Source organism: Hyperolius riggenbachi, chromosome 4 (assembly GCF_040937935.1).
Source record: "Hyperolius riggenbachi isolate aHypRig1 chromosome 4, aHypRig1.pri, whole genome shotgun sequence".
NCBI lineage: Eukaryota > Metazoa > Chordata > Amphibia > Anura > Hyperoliidae > Hyperolius > Hyperolius riggenbachi.
In genome coordinates this window covers 469497378-469517959 of record NC_090649.1, presented here as the reverse complement: position 1 = coordinate 469517959, position 20582 = coordinate 469497378, and the positions used below count along the sequence as shown (strand labels likewise).

The 20582-nt window shown below is 38.6% G+C and overlaps 1 protein-coding gene across 11 annotated transcripts in view; it reads left to right on the top strand.

Annotated features, from left to right (window-relative positions):
• The window catches only part of ESRRG (estrogen related receptor gamma), a 1050432-nt gene extending 1041904 nt beyond the window's left edge, over positions 1-8528 (top strand). For all 11 annotated transcript variants that reach the window (XM_068232897.1, XM_068232892.1, XM_068232893.1 and 8 more), the window contains 2 exons: positions 736-1005; positions 4858-8528. In XM_068232897.1, coding sequence (XP_068088998.1) covers positions 736-1005; positions 4858-5102 — 515 coding nt within the window. In that variant the 3' untranslated portion in view covers positions 5103-8528. The remainder of the gene's footprint in view (positions 1-735; positions 1006-4857) is intronic.
• The last annotated feature ends 12054 nt before the right edge of the window (positions 8529-20582 follow it).

Genomic DNA, 20582 nt, shown 5'->3' with positions numbered 1-20582 from the left:
ATATGCTGTAAATAATGTTTTAGAGCAAAGAAGAATTGCTGGGTTTCATTCCGCTTTAAAACGTATCTCATCTAAAACCCACACCACAGTGTTAAAGTGGCCACTAACGATACCATTTTCTGAATGATGAATGATGTTTACGAACGATTCTTAATACGAACAATCGGAAATGATCATTTGGAACCACTAATGGACAAAAATCTCCTAACTGATCAGATTAACAAAATCGATGCAATTTTCAAATTGATTTCATTAATCTGATCGGATTGGTTAGGAGATTTTTGTCCACTAGTGTTCCCAAATAATCATTTCCGATCGTTCGTAAGAAGAATGGTTCATTAACGATCGTTCAAAAAATTGTATCGTTAGTGGCCATCTTTACTCCACTACTGAATACTGATATAACACAGGGAATTGCTACATATTCTAAGTGAATGACAAAGTTTCTATACATTTTAGTATCTTGCCAGCCAGGGTTCTTCCTCTACCACTCAGCCCAATGAAGGACTTCCCATTTATTCTTTTGGTTTGGAGTAACACCTAACCATTCTGTTGACACAAATATGAAACAGCTGTGGCTTGAGAAACCTGGGTATTTACAGAATGTTTCTGGAAAATGTGCAATAGAAACAGATAAAGAGTTCATTTACATAATTTACCTGTTTTAAGACTTTAAAACGTCATCTTAATGGGTGAACTTTATCTCCTGTTTTTCTTCTCCTGTTATTTTACTAGGATTTTCCACTTTGTCACTGGCTGATCAGATGAGCCTTCTACAGAGCGCGTGGATGGAGATCTTGATACTGGGCATTGTGTACCGATCTCTCTCCTTTGAAGATGAGCTGGTCTACGCTGAAGACTACATCATGGATGAAGACCAGTCGAAGCTGGCAGGGCTGCTGGAGCTGAACAATGCCATCTTGCAGCTTGTCAAGAAGTACAAGGCCATGAAACTTGAGAAGGAAGAATTTGTAACTCTCAAAGCTATAGCCCTTGCTAACTCAGGTTGGTTAAATGGTTATTTGTCATTGAATAACTTGCAGGCCATACGTCTTGTGAACCCCGGCCCTCTTAAGTCATGGGGAAAGCAGGGAAGATAAAAATAAAAGATTGTGCAGTCTTGAAGTTCTGGTTCATCCTTCCCAAATTTTTCACCGTTAGTAAAGGTGATAGGTGAATAGGGAATTTCTTTAAAAAAGTGGCCTCCATCAGGTGGTAAACACTTGCAATTTTTGCCTGGGTTATATGAGAACCTAGAAAGGTTGCTTAAAGGTTAGAGAATTAGAGTTTTACTGTTTCAATTACATAGCAGCAACAGCAAGAGCTTATCCTCAATTAATCCAGGGGCAGCAGGAAGTTATTGAGGAACTTTGGCTCTGCATGTGCTGCAATTACACAAATGATAGTTTGCTAACTTTTAAGCATTCAAGCAGCCCCCACTGTGTTGGGATATGACTCAGATTGGTTGTATACTTTTATGTCCATATGGTAGATTTTTTTTATAAAATAAACCCAGTTCAGGTTCGATGGAAAAATTATGTTCCCCCGCAATGCACTGGCACTGACAGCCTTTGTTAATCAGTCACCTTGTTCACATGTTAGGCACTATAAAAAAAAAATAAAAAAAAAAATGTTCCAACTTACATGCATTTTTCAACAACAATGGTACACATTTTGTAAGAACATTTCAAAATTATGAATTTTTTTTAAATGTTCACACTATACATGGATGCCAGAAGTGTTCTGGAGCCCTAGCCAAGGTAGTAGATTTGGGGCACCGTTGTGGTCTTTTTGGTAATCTGAAGTGGAGAGAGGTCAAAGAAGTTTGGCCCCTTGCCACCCACTAGGCCCCAAGCATCTGCCTAGGTTGCCTAATGGATGATCCTGCTCTAATGGATGCATGCATTTTTGGGCATTATGCTCCTCAAAAGCAGTCAACTCATAACAAAAAAAAAGTAATAGAAAAAACACATTGGTTAAAGCTCATGGAAATGAATGAATTCTTGTATGCTTTTTACAATGAATAAGTGGAAATGAGGCCTTAAAGTGTAACTGTAGGGGGAAAAAAGTGCCCCATTTAGATATTTACCTCAGTAGAGGGAAGACTCTAAATAATCCAAAGGCTTCCCGAGCCCCCCTCACCTCTACCGATCAAGCACAGGGATCCATGACCTCTTCAAATCACACAGTGCGAGTGCAAACATAGCTTTTATGTGAGCTTTGCCAGGTCTGTGCACTGCTTGCATTTCCATATTATGAAAGTTCTTATGCACGTTACGGTTGGCGCACAGACCACTAAAGATAACATGGGGCTGCCTTAACCTGAGAACTCACAATAGTGAGAGCCAGCATCACTGAGGAAAGGAGATTGCTAGCAGCTGGCGGCTGATATGCGGTGAGGTTACTGCCCAGTAGAAAAAAAAGCTGCATGTCACGTCTTGGAGCAGCTGCCATGAGCAAGAGATCAAAGCTAGTGTTGGGTGCTTGCAACAGGCCTCAAATGCCCAGCTAATAAACAGGAGCGGCTGACAAGCAGTTACCTGTACTCCTGTCAGCCATTCATGTAAAAGAGCCCTAAGCAAGACCACTAAGAACTTACTTGAACTCTGGTGACCTGGGCGCAGGTCTTCTTAAAGTGAACCCAAGCCGAAGCTCAGTTCAAAAAGGAAATACTAATTGATACTTACTTAAGAAGAGGGAACCCTTTGGATCCTATAGAAGCTTCCTGAGTCCTTCTCGCTACTGATGCAACTTGCCGGGAACCTGCTTAACGTCATGGTTGTGCTCCTCTTCTTGCGTGAGCATGGGTGTGCTGCACCCGCTCGAGTACGCCGGTCACGCCTGTGCAGTAAGCCGGAGCCGCTTGTGTGCAGTACGGTCATGCTCATGCATGTAGAGCCCTTGTCAGTCATTTTGGTGCATCTGCACTCAGCGACGGGGGACTGAAGGATAACGTGGGAAGCCTCTGTAGGATCCAGAGTCTTCCATCTTCTTAGGTAAGTATGCACTTTTGTACCCGAGGTTCACCTTCAGTCCACTTTAAACATTAGCCACTAGTCTACCCAATCATCTGTTCAGCCTTGCATCCAGCCCGCTGGGTGTTTGGCTCGCCACTGGCCGAGCTACAAGTCATCTACAACTATGTAGAACAGCTATTCGAAATTAGAGATTATAGACCTAATGACTCCATTACTTAAGACGTTCAGACTGTCTGATGGAGCCACCATATGTTTCAATGAGCACAGCAGCCATTTACCGTGAGAAGGGTTAACACAAAAGCCATTTAGCCTACATGAGAAACTCAAAAGTGCTGAAGTGGTCAACAGTATGAGATAAGTAAAAATCGTTGGTCTTTGTTCTCTTCCTTTTGTGTCATCCTAATGCATTTCCTATGGCCCTTAAGTCCCTTTTAGTATTTGCATAGAGTTGCCGATAGATCCGTGTTTAATCACAGTGCTGATCGTTAGATACCTGTATGTCAATATCACGGGCTGATGCCATGTTCCATTGACAGCCACACCGTGCCCCTCCATCTGTTTTTGTTGTGACCCTTCCTCTGAACTTTATCTTGGTTTCTGGCCAGTAGTTTTCCCTTTAATTACAAGAAGGAAACTGTCAATAAAATCTGTTAAATGGGATGCAATGAGCGGCTTCAACGGGCAGGCGGCTATTTGTTCAAATTCTGGAGCATTCAAAGTATTGACAGTTTGTTTTCTGGGGCCATATGCGGCGATCAATCCCAGGCTGGGCTCAGCCACGCTGAAAAATGAAAAACCAGATTGCTTTTGCTAACTTGCGGATGACGAGTCGCGATTTGGCGTGGCTCGAGTGAGATGAGACCTTCTGCCCAAATAGCCCTCCTGAGAGGGCGAGAAGGAGGGAGAGGCAGAGAGGATGCGTGACTTGTTTTAGAAATACTTTTTTTTTTATTGATTTAGTAATTAGCAGTTTGCAGTAATTATTGCAACAACTGAAAACCGAGCGAAAAATAGTTTTTACTATATTGATGCAAACTTGGCAAAAGAAAAAAAAATCCATGTCTATTATGAGTCTGTTTTTTTTTTAACTGTTTGATTTTGCTTACTCGGTTACTTAAAGCAAGACTAAGTCCAAATGTAAACAATTAAAAATTCTAATGGAATTTAGGTTCTCAATCAAATATAAACAGTGTATAGGAGCAAAAAGTGGTAAATTGAAACTGGGTCAAATGTGATTGATTGCCAAAACCTACTGGAACTCATACCTTCTAGGAAGAACAGTAGATGCCAGTGGTGATGTCTAGGAGAACTCATGAAGAAGCATGTGATCAGTTTGGTCAGGAGATAAAAGTGTAAGTCTCTGATTTGCTAGTTATGCTCATGTGCTAAAGCAGGATGTGATCACAGCAAATCAAAGCTTTGCAAATCTATCAGCTGATCAAACAAATCACATGCTTCCAGACAAGACCAAAACTAGATGCCAGTATAGGATACTTTTCTCAGCATCCCTGCATTAGGAAAACATGTCCTTTCTGATCCCTCCTTTTTCATGTCAAACAACTGAAGTAGAAAAATGGAGAGTAGGTAACCAGAAATGGTTGTAGAGTGATTGTAGGACCATGGCCTCACAGGAAACTATGCAGACAGAAGCATCTAAAGGTACGATATTTGAGCTTCAAAAGTTACGTTTCAAAGGTGAGAAGTAAAACAACAGGAGAGGAGCCCCCAAAAGTATATAAATAATTGTCCTCTCAACAAGTTCCACAGGTGGTACTTTGAAAAGAAAATCCATACATATGTAATAATATGTAATTACTTTGCATGAAGCTCAAATTGTAAAACATTTTTGAACTAAACACTTCAAAACATTATTTTGCAGACTCCATGCATATAGAAGATGTTGAAGCTGTTCAGAAACTTCAAGATGTCTTACATGAGGCTCTGCAGGATTATGAAGCTGGGCAACATATTGAAGACCCCCGCCGAGCTGGCAAGCTACTGATGACTCTGCCACTCCTCCGACAGACCTCCACCAAGGCGGTCCAACATTTCTACAATATCAAACTGGAAGGGAAAGTTCCTATGCACAAACTGTTTTTGGAAATGCTTGAGGCCAAGGTCTGACTAAAATTCTTTCTGGTGACCGCATAACACCACTGATATAAGGGGAAAAAAAAACGAAACACAAAAAATTTATTACGGCAAATAATGTACTGAACTTAAAGCAAATGACTGCACTAATCGGTAGCAGCAAGACTGGAGCAGCTTTACACTTTTTCCTCTGCAATTTAATGGTGCAGAACCTCCTCTCCCATTTTTTGCTGCTGATGAACTAAGAAAAAAAATTAAAAAAAGTCTTTAATTGAGAAAGATGGAAGCCAGCCCTGCCAAAGGACAGAAATCCAGAGGATGCCACTACATTTAATATGGACCATAATGCCCCCAGTAACTTAAGGAAAAAGAAAAAACTTCATGCCAAGCGTAACAACAAGAAAACATTGACTGAATACGCTATTGGGAATCCTTGGGAGCGGTCTCTAGTTTGATACCCTGAGCGACATGTCATTGGCTGCTTGATTGCATTTTTTTATTCTCCATTTAGGCCGTCCAGCCATCTGATTCCTTTGTTTTTTCAAGTCTTCCAAATATTTCTCAGTTAGGTACTGCGTAACTTTTTCAGGGAATAGTTTTGAGCTTTATTCATTCATGCAATATTAATTAAAACTAATAATAATATAATATAATGATACAAAAATGCGTATTGGTTCGAGCAACAATGAACAATAAATAAGGACAGCTAAATCCTTAAAGGAATTTTTTCTTTTTTAATTTTTTTTTTTTTTTTTTTCTTTATGGTTCTAAGTCTGGAGGTTATTTTATAGCAGCTTTATGAGTAATCAGCCATTGATTTACCAATTCTTATGTGGGTATGTCTCTTACTCAAGCAATAGATGAAGGGATGGTGCATATTATCCACGGATGCAATTAATGTCGTAAGCCAGTCAAGCTCAAAGCATTCAGTTTTCTTAACGTGTACAGCCTAGTATCCTTGTTTTTATTTCATAAGATATTAGATTACACCTGCAATGTACATAAGTAGTCTAACGTTGCTTACCACTCCTAATTATGAGGACGCTTGCAAATGGTAGTGTCTTTGGGGAAAAAAAAAACATACAAAAAACAAAAAAAATATACAAAAAAAGAAGAATTTGCATTAAAACATGTAATTAATATTGCAGGTAAACATGCAAAGGCCAGCAATAAAGTGTATGATATAAATATCTCTCTTTAGGCCAGACCGAAAAAAATAATAATATAAATAATAAATGTAAAAAAGACTATTTTTTTTTTTAAACAGCAATTTTATACAGATAGCTAAAGCAGTCAGTGTGGTTTTCAAAACCGTATTGTTGCAGCATGTTAGCCGTTTGGATATAAGACTGTTAAAAGGTGTAATCTAATGTACCTTCCTTAATTTTCCCAGTTGCCACACCTTGCTGACTTGCATTACATCAACGCGCTCTGCCAATCTAAGTGTTAATAGTAGCTCCCTGTATCATGTGAAAGCGCCCATATTCTGTGTACACAAATGTAATTAAAATTGTAATCTTAATCAGCAAAAGAGAAATGTAGTTCAGCTTCTCAATGTTTCCTGTTTGCTGTGATTTTTTCACATTTTATTTTTTTTTACCCTTCTCGGTTGCATTTTGGAGCTTGTTGTCCTGTTCTCCAAGTGGCTGTTTGGTTCTCGTGATGTGCGCTTTTAGACACAGGGTAGAAAAGGCAATACTGGATGTACGATTCTTGGGGAGCCTGGAGTAGATTTAATCTGTGGCTTCCTCATAATACTCTTCTTAAATATGTCTCCTCTGCAGATCAGAAACATCCAATTGTGAAATCACACCTCAAAAGATCATAAAGCTTTTTTTTTTTTAAAAAAAATATAAAAAGTTCAAAAATGAACACCAAAAATATCTCCTACTTCTGCGTTTTAACTTAATTTTTAAGTGCTGTATATATGGCTTTTACGGAATCATCTCAGATGTTAATAACTCGCTGTGTTGTTTCAAATCTTCCACTTTATGTTTTTTGAGTTTCTTTTGCATATAAGTTCCAAGACTCTACTACTCTGTGTGCTTTAACCAGAATACATCGGGTTGGTGACACACATCAGCCTGGTTCTTTAAATACTGTGTATCTTCCATTAGCTATTTAAGGACTATTGTAGATTGTGGTTTCTCAGTAGAGAAGTGACTGTAGTGTGGTTCTAGATAACTCATCATTAGCAATCCATTCAGATGAAGAGTACCTTGAAATGCATAACTCTGACAGGTATTCCAAAATTGGTTCAACCCTTAACTAGTGACTAAATTTTTACAACTCCTGGGAGGAAAAAAAAAAAAGGTGCTGATAGACTGAGATTATTTATTTAAATATTTAGAATATTTTATTTTAAAGCTTTATGTTTGTTTCAGTAACACTATATATATAAATATGATGTATAAATAATAATAATAAGAATAAAAAAATCAATACCACAATACTGTGCACATCAGTTTCACTGTATTAAATGTATGTACTTGACTTTAAGATGCACATTAAACTGCATATATTCCATGCAACCATACAAGGTTCAGCCTGCAAATGTCTCGGAACTTTAAGTGTAATGCACTCAGTCTAACACTGTTCAGAATTTGATAAGATGATTCATTTTCTATATCAATTTTAAATGGCAGAAAGAACTAATCTAATTAAGGTATCAACATTGTTGAATCTGTTGCAAGGCAGCTTTTGGTCCGAAGGCCGTGTGGACTTGGGTGCATTATGTCCAAACAGGCAAAGACACTGAAATTATTATAAAACTTTTCAAGATGTATACTTGATTATGTTACTGTCAATACTGCATAAATAGCATGGGATACAGAAATCTATAAAGGGAGTATGATTTTAAAAAAAATTAAATTATTTACATTTTTAATTTAATTGTTAAATTATATTATTCTTTATTTCCTTATTTAATGCAATGTGATTGCGTGTCTCTTTATCTCAATCGATTTGGAAAGTTGTATTTATTAAACTGTTTTGCATTTAAATAATGCCAAAAGGGGATATCAAACATTTTTCTTATTGAAAGGAAAATAGGTGTTGGTGATTGTATTTTAATTATTTAAAATTATCTGTTTACCTGCCTAAGAAAAAAAAAAATTGAAGGCAGTCTAATGTGCAAGGATCATTAAAAAGAACAAATAGCTGAATAAAAATATGATAAGATGATTTTAATAAACCAGGAGTTGCAGCATGGCCGGAATAACAAAGGGAAAAACGATGTTATCGATGGGCTTCACATCTGTAAAACAATCAACTGTATATTTTTGTGATGTGTATCATACCATGTGCTCCAGAAATATGTCCATTTGTGTAAATGTATTTATTTTATATTGTATATATTGTTAAATGCAAAAGGAGACATGATTCTGTAACTTCAATCAGTTCAGATGTGTAAGTCAAATTATTATGCCTTTCAGGATGATGGTAGAGCAATATTAAAAAAAAAAGCTTCCACTTTTCGATTGTTTTTGTGTTGTTGTTTTTTTTAGTCTCTAAAGGAAAAATATAGTTTTTTAAATGCTTTTTTTCATATATGTGTCTTGTTTATAGCTTGATTTAACACTACAATTTAAAACTTCATGGCATATTAGCACATTGAAGGACAGCTGAAGTGAGAAGAATATGGAGGCTTCCATATTTATTTCCTTCTAAAGAATACCAGTTGCCTGGCAGCCCTGCTGATCTGTTTAGCTGTGTCTGAATAATACCAGAAACCAGCATGTAGATAATCTTTGGTATGGTATTAGAGGCAAAGGATCAGCAGGACAGCCAGGCAACTGTTATTGTTTAAAAGGAAATAAATATGGCAACCTCCATATCACTCTCACTTCAGTTGTCCTTTAACTATTGAGTTTGTGGGAAAAAAAGCGATATCTTCCCTCAATTCTGTATACGGTAATGAAATCATTTTCAGTGTTCCCCAACCCTGTCCCCAAGGACCCACCAACAGTGCATGTTTTGTGGAAATCCACACAGGTAGTTAATAAATGCTGCTGAGACACTAATTACCTCACCTGTGAATGTTTGTGGTTTCCTGCAAAACATGTACTGTTGGTGGGCCTTGAGGACAGGGCTGGGGAACTCTGATTTATGTTATTTCACATTTATATAGTGATACAACATGTGTTAGTTTATTATAGCAGGGATTTGAAAAATATACAGAAAAACATATACACAGAATTGAAAGAGAGAACATTAAAGGGAAAAAGGTGTAGTGGCTCTTCTAGTTATAACTCATTATTAGGCCCGATCAAAATCATGTTTTCTTTAAAATTTTCTCCTAGGTGATATTTTTACATCTTGTCAATAAAATGCCTTTAAAGCCACCAGCAATCAAAAATACTCAGAATAATTTTGACAATACTTTTTTAATTGCAGAGCGCTGAAAAGTTATTTTAACCACCTCAGCCCGAAGGTGTTTTCACCTTCAGGAAGGAAGCAATTTCCAGCCCTCAGCGCTCCTCCCATTCATTCGCCAATAACTTTATCACTACTCATCACACGTAAATGATCTATATCTTGTTTTTTTCACCACAAATTAAGCTTTTTGTGAGCGATACTAGTTTTTCAGTAATTACTTTATTTTCTATCCATTTTAAAGGCAAATATAAACAAAAAAGAAAAAAAACACACTATTTCTCCAATTCCACCCCCTATAGTTTTAAAATAAGCAATGCTACTATAAATAAAACCCACCCAGTTGCATTTGCTCATTAGTCCTGGCTATCACAACATTTAAATTATGTTCCTAGCACAATGTATGGTGACAATATATTATTTGGAAATAAAGGTGTCTTTTTTGAGTGTTTTTTTTGTGTCCCATCAATTATAAGCCCTTATCTACTCAAATTAATATAATTAAATCACTTCCAAAGCACCCTCCCCCAGTTATCAAGCAAACAATTAAAAAAATGTATAAATAGTTGCCTTAGGGACTAGGGATGCTCGGTAAAGGAGGAGGAGGAGGAGGGAGAGATTTTAAATTTTTTTCGACGGAATTCCATATATCGCGGAATACCGCAGAACAGGTCCGGAATGAAATGGAAGCGGAATTTCAGATCGGCGGTATACGGAATTACCGCGGAACGGAAATTTGCAATTCCGAGCAACCCTGTTAGGGACTTATCTTTTTTAATATGTATGTCATGAGGGTATACTACTGTTCTTTTTTTTTTTTTTATAAAAAATCTGTGCAGGGTAATTTCACTTTTTACCACTAGATGGCGATACATACTCCTTGGTTTACAAGGAAGTGTTTGAACGTGAATGAAATAAAAAAAAAAAACAACTTAACATTCTTATGAATAGACATGGCCTCTGATCGGGGGGTCACGTCCATTCATCACAGGCACTACGATTGGTTCAGAGAAGCTTTCTTTCTCTTCCCCAATCGCCAAAGCAGAAAACCGCTGGGGGTTGCAGGCCACGGTCCCGCTCACCCGGCAGGTACTGCTGTTTGCAAACTGGACGAGAATACTCATCCAGTTTGCCTATAGCTGCACCTATCTGGGCTGCACCTATCTGGACAGAAATACTCATCTAGATAGGCTTAAGTGGTTAAACAGGAAATGAAGAATGTATTCCCTTGATTCTGTATAATTAAAGGGACATAGTAATGGCAGATGGGAATGCTGGTTGTGTATACCACATAAAATAGGTAAGGGAGATTGCTGGGGGTGAAGGTTGGGTAGCAGTTTCAAGAGAGTGCCACTCTGTACTGAGGAACACTTCTACACACTAGATTTTCAGCTAGGACAATAATAAATATTAAGCTTTTAGAGGCTATGGTGTGTTGCTTCATGGCACCAGGTACTTTTGTATCTACCTTCAGCGAATGCCCAGAAACAAAAGAACTAACTTTCTATAGCTTCCTGATCAACTTCTTCCACTTTTCCACAAGAATAATCTGAAGCCAGATAGGTGTAATAGAACTCACAGATAAGCTGGCCAAAGACTTCAGCAGCCATCTTCAGTGAATGTCAATAACCATTTCAAAAACCATGTGTACAGTGTTTGTTGACCATTAGAAGTTAGCACCTCAAAGAAAATGATGGAATTGAGCACAACATGGAGTCTATCATCTTATTTACCTAAAGATGATTTAGACATTTACCAGAAAGTCAATCAAAACCATTAGCGTATACAGTGCATGCGGGCGGAAAATGGGGAGAAGGTTCGTGAGCTCAAAGGTGCAGACTGTGGTGGGCATCAAGAAGACCAGGTCAGAATAAAAGGAAGGGGCTGCTTTGACCACCAGAGCTCTGGACACTTATCTTCCCCAATTATGGCCTTTAATATGCACAGCTCTGCCAGGTGTGAGCAGCAGTAGGAAAAGATCAGTAATTGTTATAGCCGTTAGCCCCGGGGCCTGCAAAGACAGAGAAAATTGGAGTAGATTGCTCCTGAAGAGCACCAGGGATGCTTACTTCATGAACTCTACATCTCTCCAGCCTACTCTCAATGACAGCTGCAATCTCAAACTTCTCTCCTTTCACTGGGTGGTAAGTCAGCTCTGGTAATCGTCAGCAAGCAATGATAAAAGAAGAAGTATGAGTGGCTCTTACTGATGGCTCAGGCCTCCAAGCTGAGTAGAAAATCCAGAACAAATATTTCTCCCGGCAATGACCATGCCAGATAAACAACACAATGAGGGAGAAACATAGCAGAATGCAGCAGCAAGGGCACTGCCCACATCCAGCACCGGACACCAGGAAGGAGGAGTCACAAGGAGGGCCTAAAAATAACAACAGCCTGCAACTAGAATGACGAGAAAACCTGGCACCTGAGGGACCAGGGGTGAGCCAGCATGAGCTTGCTGCTGTTGGTCTGCCTACCAATGTAATTCTGTTACTGCCCAGTGTGGTGCTGGAGACTATGTCCAACACTTTGATCCACATAGAGTAGCAACATGCTAGACTAGAATCGGCACCCCTAGTGATTAACCTAAATGCCCCCATGTAAAGTTTAGGCCCCTTTCACACAAGTTGAGTCACTCTGCATCATGGTATGCACCCCCCCCCCACATCACAGTGGCCATTAATCACTACCCAGCATGTTGTGACGCAATGCGACAGAAATGCTCCCGGCAACACAGACTCTGTAGTGCATTTCTGAGACATACAATTAATTTTCATTGGAGTCAATGGCACTGCAATGATCTATTTACATTGTTGCGGTAGCAGTGTGGTGCGCATGCGCCGCTCGGTCAAAATTGGCATACTTCCTGTACAGCAGGGAGCACATTACTAAGTGGTGGACAGAGCTATGCAAATCACACTCTGCCGCAGGAAAATTTCAACATGTTGCGGTGTGATGGTCCTGTGGCGGGCTCCCGCAGAAACGCAAAGCAAGGTCTCAATGTGCTTATAACAATATTTATTCAGACCGTAGCCATATAAGTATCAAAGGTAACCACATATAAACTCACAGACACACATAATAAAAACAGTCCACATGGATCAGTGAGTGCTAACTTGTACATTGCACGGGCCCAAAAGCAGTTACTACACAAAGCCATTACCCGGCCGTGCCTATGCAAATAACTTGTGTCACTGCTATACAGTAACGTAACTACAATTCATGGGGCTTCCAGCAAAACTTGATGGAGCCCGATTAATGTTCAAAACCCTTCCCTTGCCTCCCCTTCCCTTGCCTCCCCTTCATGGCCTTTGGGCCCATCTCGCAAGGGTTATAAAACAAATGTGGCCATCATGATCATCAAACAAGTGATGCCACGAAAACACCTGATCTAAAGTATCGTCCCATGTATTGGAGGAAGGGGAGATTAGAAGTTAGGGGCCCCCCACAGCTTTCCCCTCCCAGCTGTACTCCCTGCTGCTATATGTGTTGCCTGTACGACTCGTCACCATAACACCTCGCACACAGTGACAATAAACTGGCTGGCCCTATGTCCCTGACTACCTACTCAATCAGTTACACATGCTAGGTGGATTGTACAATACTCCTCATTGAACTGATGCAAATTCTGTGCTTGGCGGAGTGTCCCCTGATGATGGTGATGTTACTCTGACCATAGAAGGATGCAGTAACTATGCCAATCAAGGTGAATACATCAGTGTATGATACATTTATATCATACACAAGCTCTCTGGACTTAAGTCTTTTCCAAAATGTTTTGTCGCTTTTGCAACTCTTCAAGGGGACCTTTTCTCGACTTTGTCTCTACTCTGTTCTGTTCACCTTAATAACACTGTTTTACTAGCGTGTCATCCCACCTTGCTGGCCAGAGCTCAAGTACACTACTGTGTCTGTTTCATGGGGCTGCCATATTTCTTTTTTTTGGGGGGGGGGGGGTGAAATTATCTTACTTGTTTGATGTTGGCATATAGGCTCCACCAGACCATACCTTACTTGAAGTACTGGTGTTCTTGATAGATTTCTGCCAGCTGCTCCAGACTTCTTGCCCATCAGAATTTTGTTTCCACAAATGAGTCAAAGCAGGGTCACGTGGTCAGTCAATGATTTCAACGCAATTGAGATTTACAGAGTGGTTCTACAGCGGAAGAAGCAATTTCTCATCACTGGTGTAGCTACAGAGAAATGGGCCCTAGTGTACGTTTTACACTCCCCCCCCCCTCCCAGCACACTAGATTTTAATAACCTGATTGATCTAGACCACCAACACCGGCTTTCCGAGGAGAGCTACTGTGTGACACAGGAGTAAGCAGAGGAGAATGGATTTTTTTAATGGCTACCACTAATCAAAGCACCTATCATCAATCATTACCATTAGAACCAAGAAAGTTCTACTGCAGCAACTCTGGGAGGGCCCTGTGGGGGCCTATTAGTGGCAGGGGCCCTGTTGTGGTTGCATGCTCTGCATCCCATAGTGCTTAACCGTTTGTTCTTATGGAGAGATCTGGTACTCTGAAAACCAAATGTGTGTCTGCAAGAATTCTCCCAAAACTTTTGTTTCATTCAGGGAGTGTAGAAATAGCGTGCAATGGAGCACCTGAGATCAGGCACACGTTATACAGCACCTGGTCCAGTGTGTTCTGAAAATCTAAAGTAATAGTAACAGCCGAGTACATGTTATCTCAGTGCTGGCAGTGCGGCGCAGGGCGAGTCGAATGACGGCTCTGCCTGCTTCCGCTAAACTCCCCCGTGGCGCTAAATACTATTCACCTTCCGAGGAAAAATGTAATAAATGTAATTTGTAAACGTAATCCGGAACTGTACTTTCACAATTTCACATAATTTTTGCGTAATTTCGTGCCAAACTAATAGTGGTTATTAGCAAAACCAGCATGCATGCCATTGTAACCAAAATTGCTATGTACGTTAATGGCAAGAGTGGAAACAAGACACTTTTTTTTTCAAAAAGACCATTTTTCCTTTGCATTTTAAAATTGTTCACTTATTTTCACTATGCTCCTTAACATATGTAGCAATTTTGGTGAAAAAAAGTATGTTTTAAAAGTATGTGTTGGGCTTTGCTATTAGCTGCTAAACTCAACACAACATTATGCGAAAATTATGCAAAATTACGAATGGATTTCTCAAAATCAACTGAATGTCCAAATGGCAATTACGTGTGGCAGATTACAATCATCAGTGATGTTAAGGATATACTCAGCTTTATATATATATATATATATATATATATATATATCAGGCACTTGGCCCCCCTCCCCCACAATGCATGCACGGCTGCGCTCCCATACACACGTGCAGCCGCCACGTGCACACACACACGCACATGCCCGTCCCCCTGCCCCTATCTTCCTCATTGTCTGACGCGCCAGGCGCAATGCACAGGGACAGAGGAGGACGCAGCGGCAGGAAGTTTTTTATATAGGATACACTATAAATATATATATATATATATACATATATATATATATATATATATATATATATATATATATATATATATATATACAGTATATAATATCATAATATAGCATCACTTTGTCCTCTTTGTTACTCATCCTTTCTTGTTGCAACTTGCAAGTTTTATTATTACAGTACTGTACTTTGATGAGTATAATATAATACATTTTACACTGTAGACCTTCATGAAACTTAGAAAGCACTAGGACAAAATGAATCAAATTAAGAGTAGCGGTTGCTCAAAACTTAAAAGGTGGAAACAATATTTAAAAGCTGTAATCTTATCAAATACAATTATTATTATTAATAATAATAATAAGTTCAATGGCTGTCTAGTGGCTGCAGGACCGCGAGTCAAAGGTCGCTCAGTACTCCTTGTCATGCCTTATGGGTCCTTCAAAAAAAAGTGCTAATGTGCTTTTCAACTCTGTTCTCAGTATTTGGATTCCTGTATGCCAACACACTTCTCACCTCCAGCACTGTGAATCCTCTGAAGAATTAGAGTGATGACACACAGGACACAACGCTAAATGCTATACTGCAATCTAGCGCACTATAAGGATTTATTTTTTTACTACAGTATTTCTTTTTTATTATAATTATTTACTAAAACTTTGAGATTCCATTTTGAGATTGATTTGAGACTAGATCTTTGAGCTCCTTTCTAAAAAATAATCTAAAAACACACCATCCCTAAATAAATATTGCTTTCTATATTGCACCACCTCTGGTGTCATTCTTATTCTTTAAGATTGCAAAGTCCAGGTTCTCCCTTTTGTGTCCTGTAAATTGCTGCATATTTTGGTTATCACAATATGTTTGTCACTACTGTGCAACAATAGTGTTTTCTACCAAGTCTGTATTATGTACCAATGCTTGTATTATTATGTACTGATGTTTGTTTGTAAAGGATGTTTTATGCTACATGTAGTTTGCTGCGTTTTTTGCTTTCTGTTTCTGATTGCATGAAATCATAGTGTCACTGTGACTATTTTACATTTTGGAATTTACACATTAGATCCCCCGGCAGGCAGCAGACGAACGATGGAGGGTGGCAAGGACACTTCAATCAAGATTAAAAGGAGAAAAAAGAAACAAGAAGGAATCCTAAAGGGGCTTCTTTCTTCCTCCTCCACAGCCCTGTTCCAGTGGTGGGACTCCCAAAAGTCTCCATGTCATCACTTTGTGGCACCTAATGCATGCTTGCTAGCTCCATCCCCCTGGCTCTCTTCAGCAATAGCCGTATTGGGGCCATGCTACTGTGCAGGTGGCTTGCCGGTACAGTAGCTTGGACCCAATCCAGCTCGGCTATTTCTGTCGGAGCCAGAGCGGGTCGGTGGTAGTGCGTATGTACATGGATGCCACATTTTGGGGGTCCCAATGGTGGAAGGGGTCTGTGGAGGGAAGCTTCTTTAGGATCCAGAGTCTTCCCACTTCCAAGGTAAGTATCATTAACCACTTCAGCCTTCAGTTTTTTTTACCTTATGCATCCAAGCAACTTTCACCTCCCATTTATTCGCCAATAGCTGTATCACTATTAATCACAACAACATTATTTATATCTTGTTTTTTTCCACCACCAATTAGGCTTTATTTGGGTGGTACAATTTGCTGAGATTTTTTTTCTAAATTCATTTTAATGGGAATATTATTAAAAACAAATTGAAAAATATAGTTATTTCTCAGATTTCGGCCATTATAGTTTGAAAATAATAAATGCTACCATAATTAAAACCCATGAATTTTATTTGCCTATTTATCCCGCTTATTACACCATTTCAATAATGTCCCTATCTATGGCAACAATATTTTATTTGAAAATAAAGGTGCATTTTTCTTCTTCCCGTCACTATTTACAAGCTCATAATTTAAAAAATATTAGTAACTAGTTGACCTAAGCACTGACAGCCATTGGGACAATTCACCACAAATAGCTGATAAACTAGGATCACCCTCAAAAGGTGGCCAAAATTAATTTATGCATTCAGACCTTCAGGGCCTGTCGCTTGTAGCATTCAAATAGTACTGATGATCGAAATCTGCTTATTATGAATTACGTGGAATTTTGTGTACATTTTCACAATTACGTAATTACAATTTGACCTTCAATTTCATTTCATTCAATTGTAATTTTGTGTAATTTTTGCATAATTTTGTGCAGACTTTAGTGGTTAATAGCAAAGCCCCCATGTGTCCTACTGTCACCACAATTGCTACCTATGTTAAGGGAAAGGTTAAGTGGAAAAGTGGGAAAAAGCCAAAATAAACTAATTTTTTAAAAAGAACTCCTAGTTTTTGAGAAAATCAATTTAAAGATGCAAAGAGAAAATGGTTTTTAAACTCAGAAAAATTACTGATTAAAAACTGTATAAGGGCTTTGCTATTAAGTCGGCACAAAATTACTCCAAAACTATGTGAAATTGCAAAATTACTGTTCCTGATTTTGTTTACAAACTAAATGAATTACGATTTTACCCCAAATGTTGCATTATGTTTTTTTTCAAAATTTGTGCTCATCACTAATCAAATGTGATTGCTAGTGCAACCATTGCCTAGCAACAAATTTGTACAGCATCAGGGCCCCAGAACTGTCACCCTAGTGATCAGATCTAATCACTACACACGCAGAGGCTGTAGAAAATGATTCACTACATGCCCAGCTACTATTAATGAAATAAGGCATATGTAGTATCATTTTACCAAGAAGAGCCAAAGAATATATGTTCGGGTGTTTTCAAACAGTGGCAGCTGTCATGTAAAAATTAGAAGGGGTGAAAAATGGGAAAAATGCATTTACAATTTACATCTTTCCCCTGTAAAATTGCCTAAAAAATAAATAATAAAAAAATACTACTCAGAAAAAGCACAAATTGTTTTGAAAAAAACATATATATATATCAGTATTAGTTGTTATAAGTAATATATAAGTTGTTGCTATATCAATAGTGACCAAGCTGATATGTTAAAATTGCCAGGAACATGAACTGGCTAAGCAACAGACCGATTTCTGTCCTAAATCAATAGATCAGAAAGATAATGATAACAAAAACAAACATTTTACCACTTTCTACAATTTTCCTAGAGAACATATTTTTTTTTATGAAGAAAAAAGGCCCATGATAATTTCCTTCCTTCTCCATGAAGTTAAAATTTAAACTAATGTAACCAGGAGCAGCTCAATGTTCCATGTCCATGACAGTTGGTTCAAAGGCTCGTTAGGATGGTAATGACCTGATGGTACGTGATTTCCTATGGCAACAATACAATTGCCTCAGCCTACCTGCTGGGAAAATATTTCATTATTTTCACATTCCTCCCTTAGAGATTTGTTTTGCTTGTTTCTTTTAAATTAAATTCACAAGCACATTATCGAGGCTCCAGAGTGCATTTCAGATACCAATCTAGAACTGAAGGAAAAGATAGCAAACTGCCTTTACTGCGTCTCAAAAAATCTATACGTTGTATGAGGGGGGGAAGCTTAGGGACCATCAACTACAGAAAAACAAGACAATGGATCCAAATAACAATAAAAAATCTATACTGTCTCTTAACTAATCATTATCTAGGCATACGTCTCATTTGACGTGCTTATGGCTAAGAAATAAAATGCTGCTCTTACTGAGTGCTTAAAGGAACAACGCACAATGACCCATGTTGGGGGTTGTGATATGATCTTTATAAACTACACCTCTTGACTGTTTTGTATTTTTAAGTGTTTCCTTTTTTCTTTTTTCTTGTAATGAACTCTAAATAAAAATTTAAAAAAAAGACGGCTGAAAACATTATTTTAATGGTTAAGACAAGTGGGCGGAACTAGGACCTCAGTTACAGCTAATCTTATGCAAAGAGTAAGGCCTTGTTCACATTATAATTCGCCAACACTACCGCAAGCGCTGAGCGATTTATTGAGCGATTTTGAAAGCGCTTTTCGAATCGCTTTCAGAGCGATTTTCACTTAGAAAAGCGATTTTCCAAGCGCTTTTGTGTAGCGTTTTTTCACTTCCTAACGTTAGTCAGGAAGTGAACTTTTTGCCCCGGAAATGAATAAATACAATGTATTTATTCATTAAAAGTGCTCGGGAAATCGCTTTTTCAAGCGCTTAGCGATTTCCCTATACTTTCTATTGAATCGCAAACGCTCTGAAAATGGTGCAGGAGCCGCGTTTGTGATTGGATAGAAAGCTCATCGCTTATGTGAGAACACTCACATAAGCGAACATTACACATGCGCTTTTAAGGCGATTATTAAAATTGGCAGTGTTAAAAAAAACGAAATCACGTAACAACATACAGTACATGGAATCCTGTCTAGGGCTAGTGCTAGAAATAGTCTAATGCATGCAAAGGCACATTTTCATGATTCTATTTTAGACAGGAAGATAAGTAAAATAGAAGGAAATTATTGACATCGTAGATCCAGGGACTTACATATCCTACCTAATAAAACCTCTCTGTCACTGCGTCCAGCAGTTTGCAGCGTCCCTGTGTCCCTGGTAATTTGTTACGGTGCATGTGCTCAGTAACGTACATCTGGAGGGACCAGGGAGGGAGGTTGGTGGGCGGGCAGCTGTGGGCGCACGCAGCGGGGCACACGCATGCACAGTGACTGGTGGCGGCATTAAAAAAAGACCTAGAGCCCGTTTTTAAACGGGCTTGGGTCTACTAGTTAAACTGTAATATGACAATAGCAAAGTTACAGTTTGTTGTCCAGCAAATATATCGACTGTAAACATGAGTGCTTTCTAGGATCCATATCTATGTTAGTGCTCCACATTTAGTAAACCAGGAATATAATGTGGTCATCCAATGTACTTAAACAGAATCTGAAGTGAAAATAAACTTATGAGATCATTAACTGTATGTGTAGTACAGCTAAATAGAGCATTAGTGGCAAAGAGTTAAGAAACTTCACTTGCTATCTATGCAAAAGATCTTCTCTGAGCTCTCAGACCCAACTTGGGTCGGCTACAGTGCTGTTTTCTGAAGCACTTGTACATCACATATACAGTGAAAGACAACTTCAAATAAGGTCTTACTGCAGGGAAGTTCAAAGAGTTGTTAACTCTGCTCTGTTTCTTAGTTTAAAATACAGAGTGTGGTTTGTAATTGCAAATATGACAGAATTATGCAATGTTATAAAAAAACCTATATAACTGAAAATAAAAATATAAGACTATTTTCTTTGTTACTAATGTTCTATCAATTATCTGTACTACACATACAATTCATTATTTCATACTTTTTTCACTTCAGTGTCACTAACCACAGAATCCTGGGCAATACACAAAAATACTAAAATTACTAGATTAAAAAAAATATACTCAGTCCAAACATGCAAAATGTGGCTTTAGCCTAGTTTTGGGGGACCCAACGGGAATGCCCATAGACCTCTACCACAAAGTGTAGAAAACAGCATCCAACTTGCCGCAGCAGCAACAAACTTAAACAAGAGACAGAGATCGCAGATGGCTGTTGCAGAAGAAAGACCCACTTTCCGGAGTTTTTTACTTGGTAATTATCCTGTTCTTTGCACAAAACCACAGATATTTTAGTAGGAAAAATCCAGTCCTCCCAAGTTTCTGCAATTTTTATTTAAATTTGTTGTTGCTGCTGCTCGTTTGATGCTGTTTTTTTCCGAGTTTG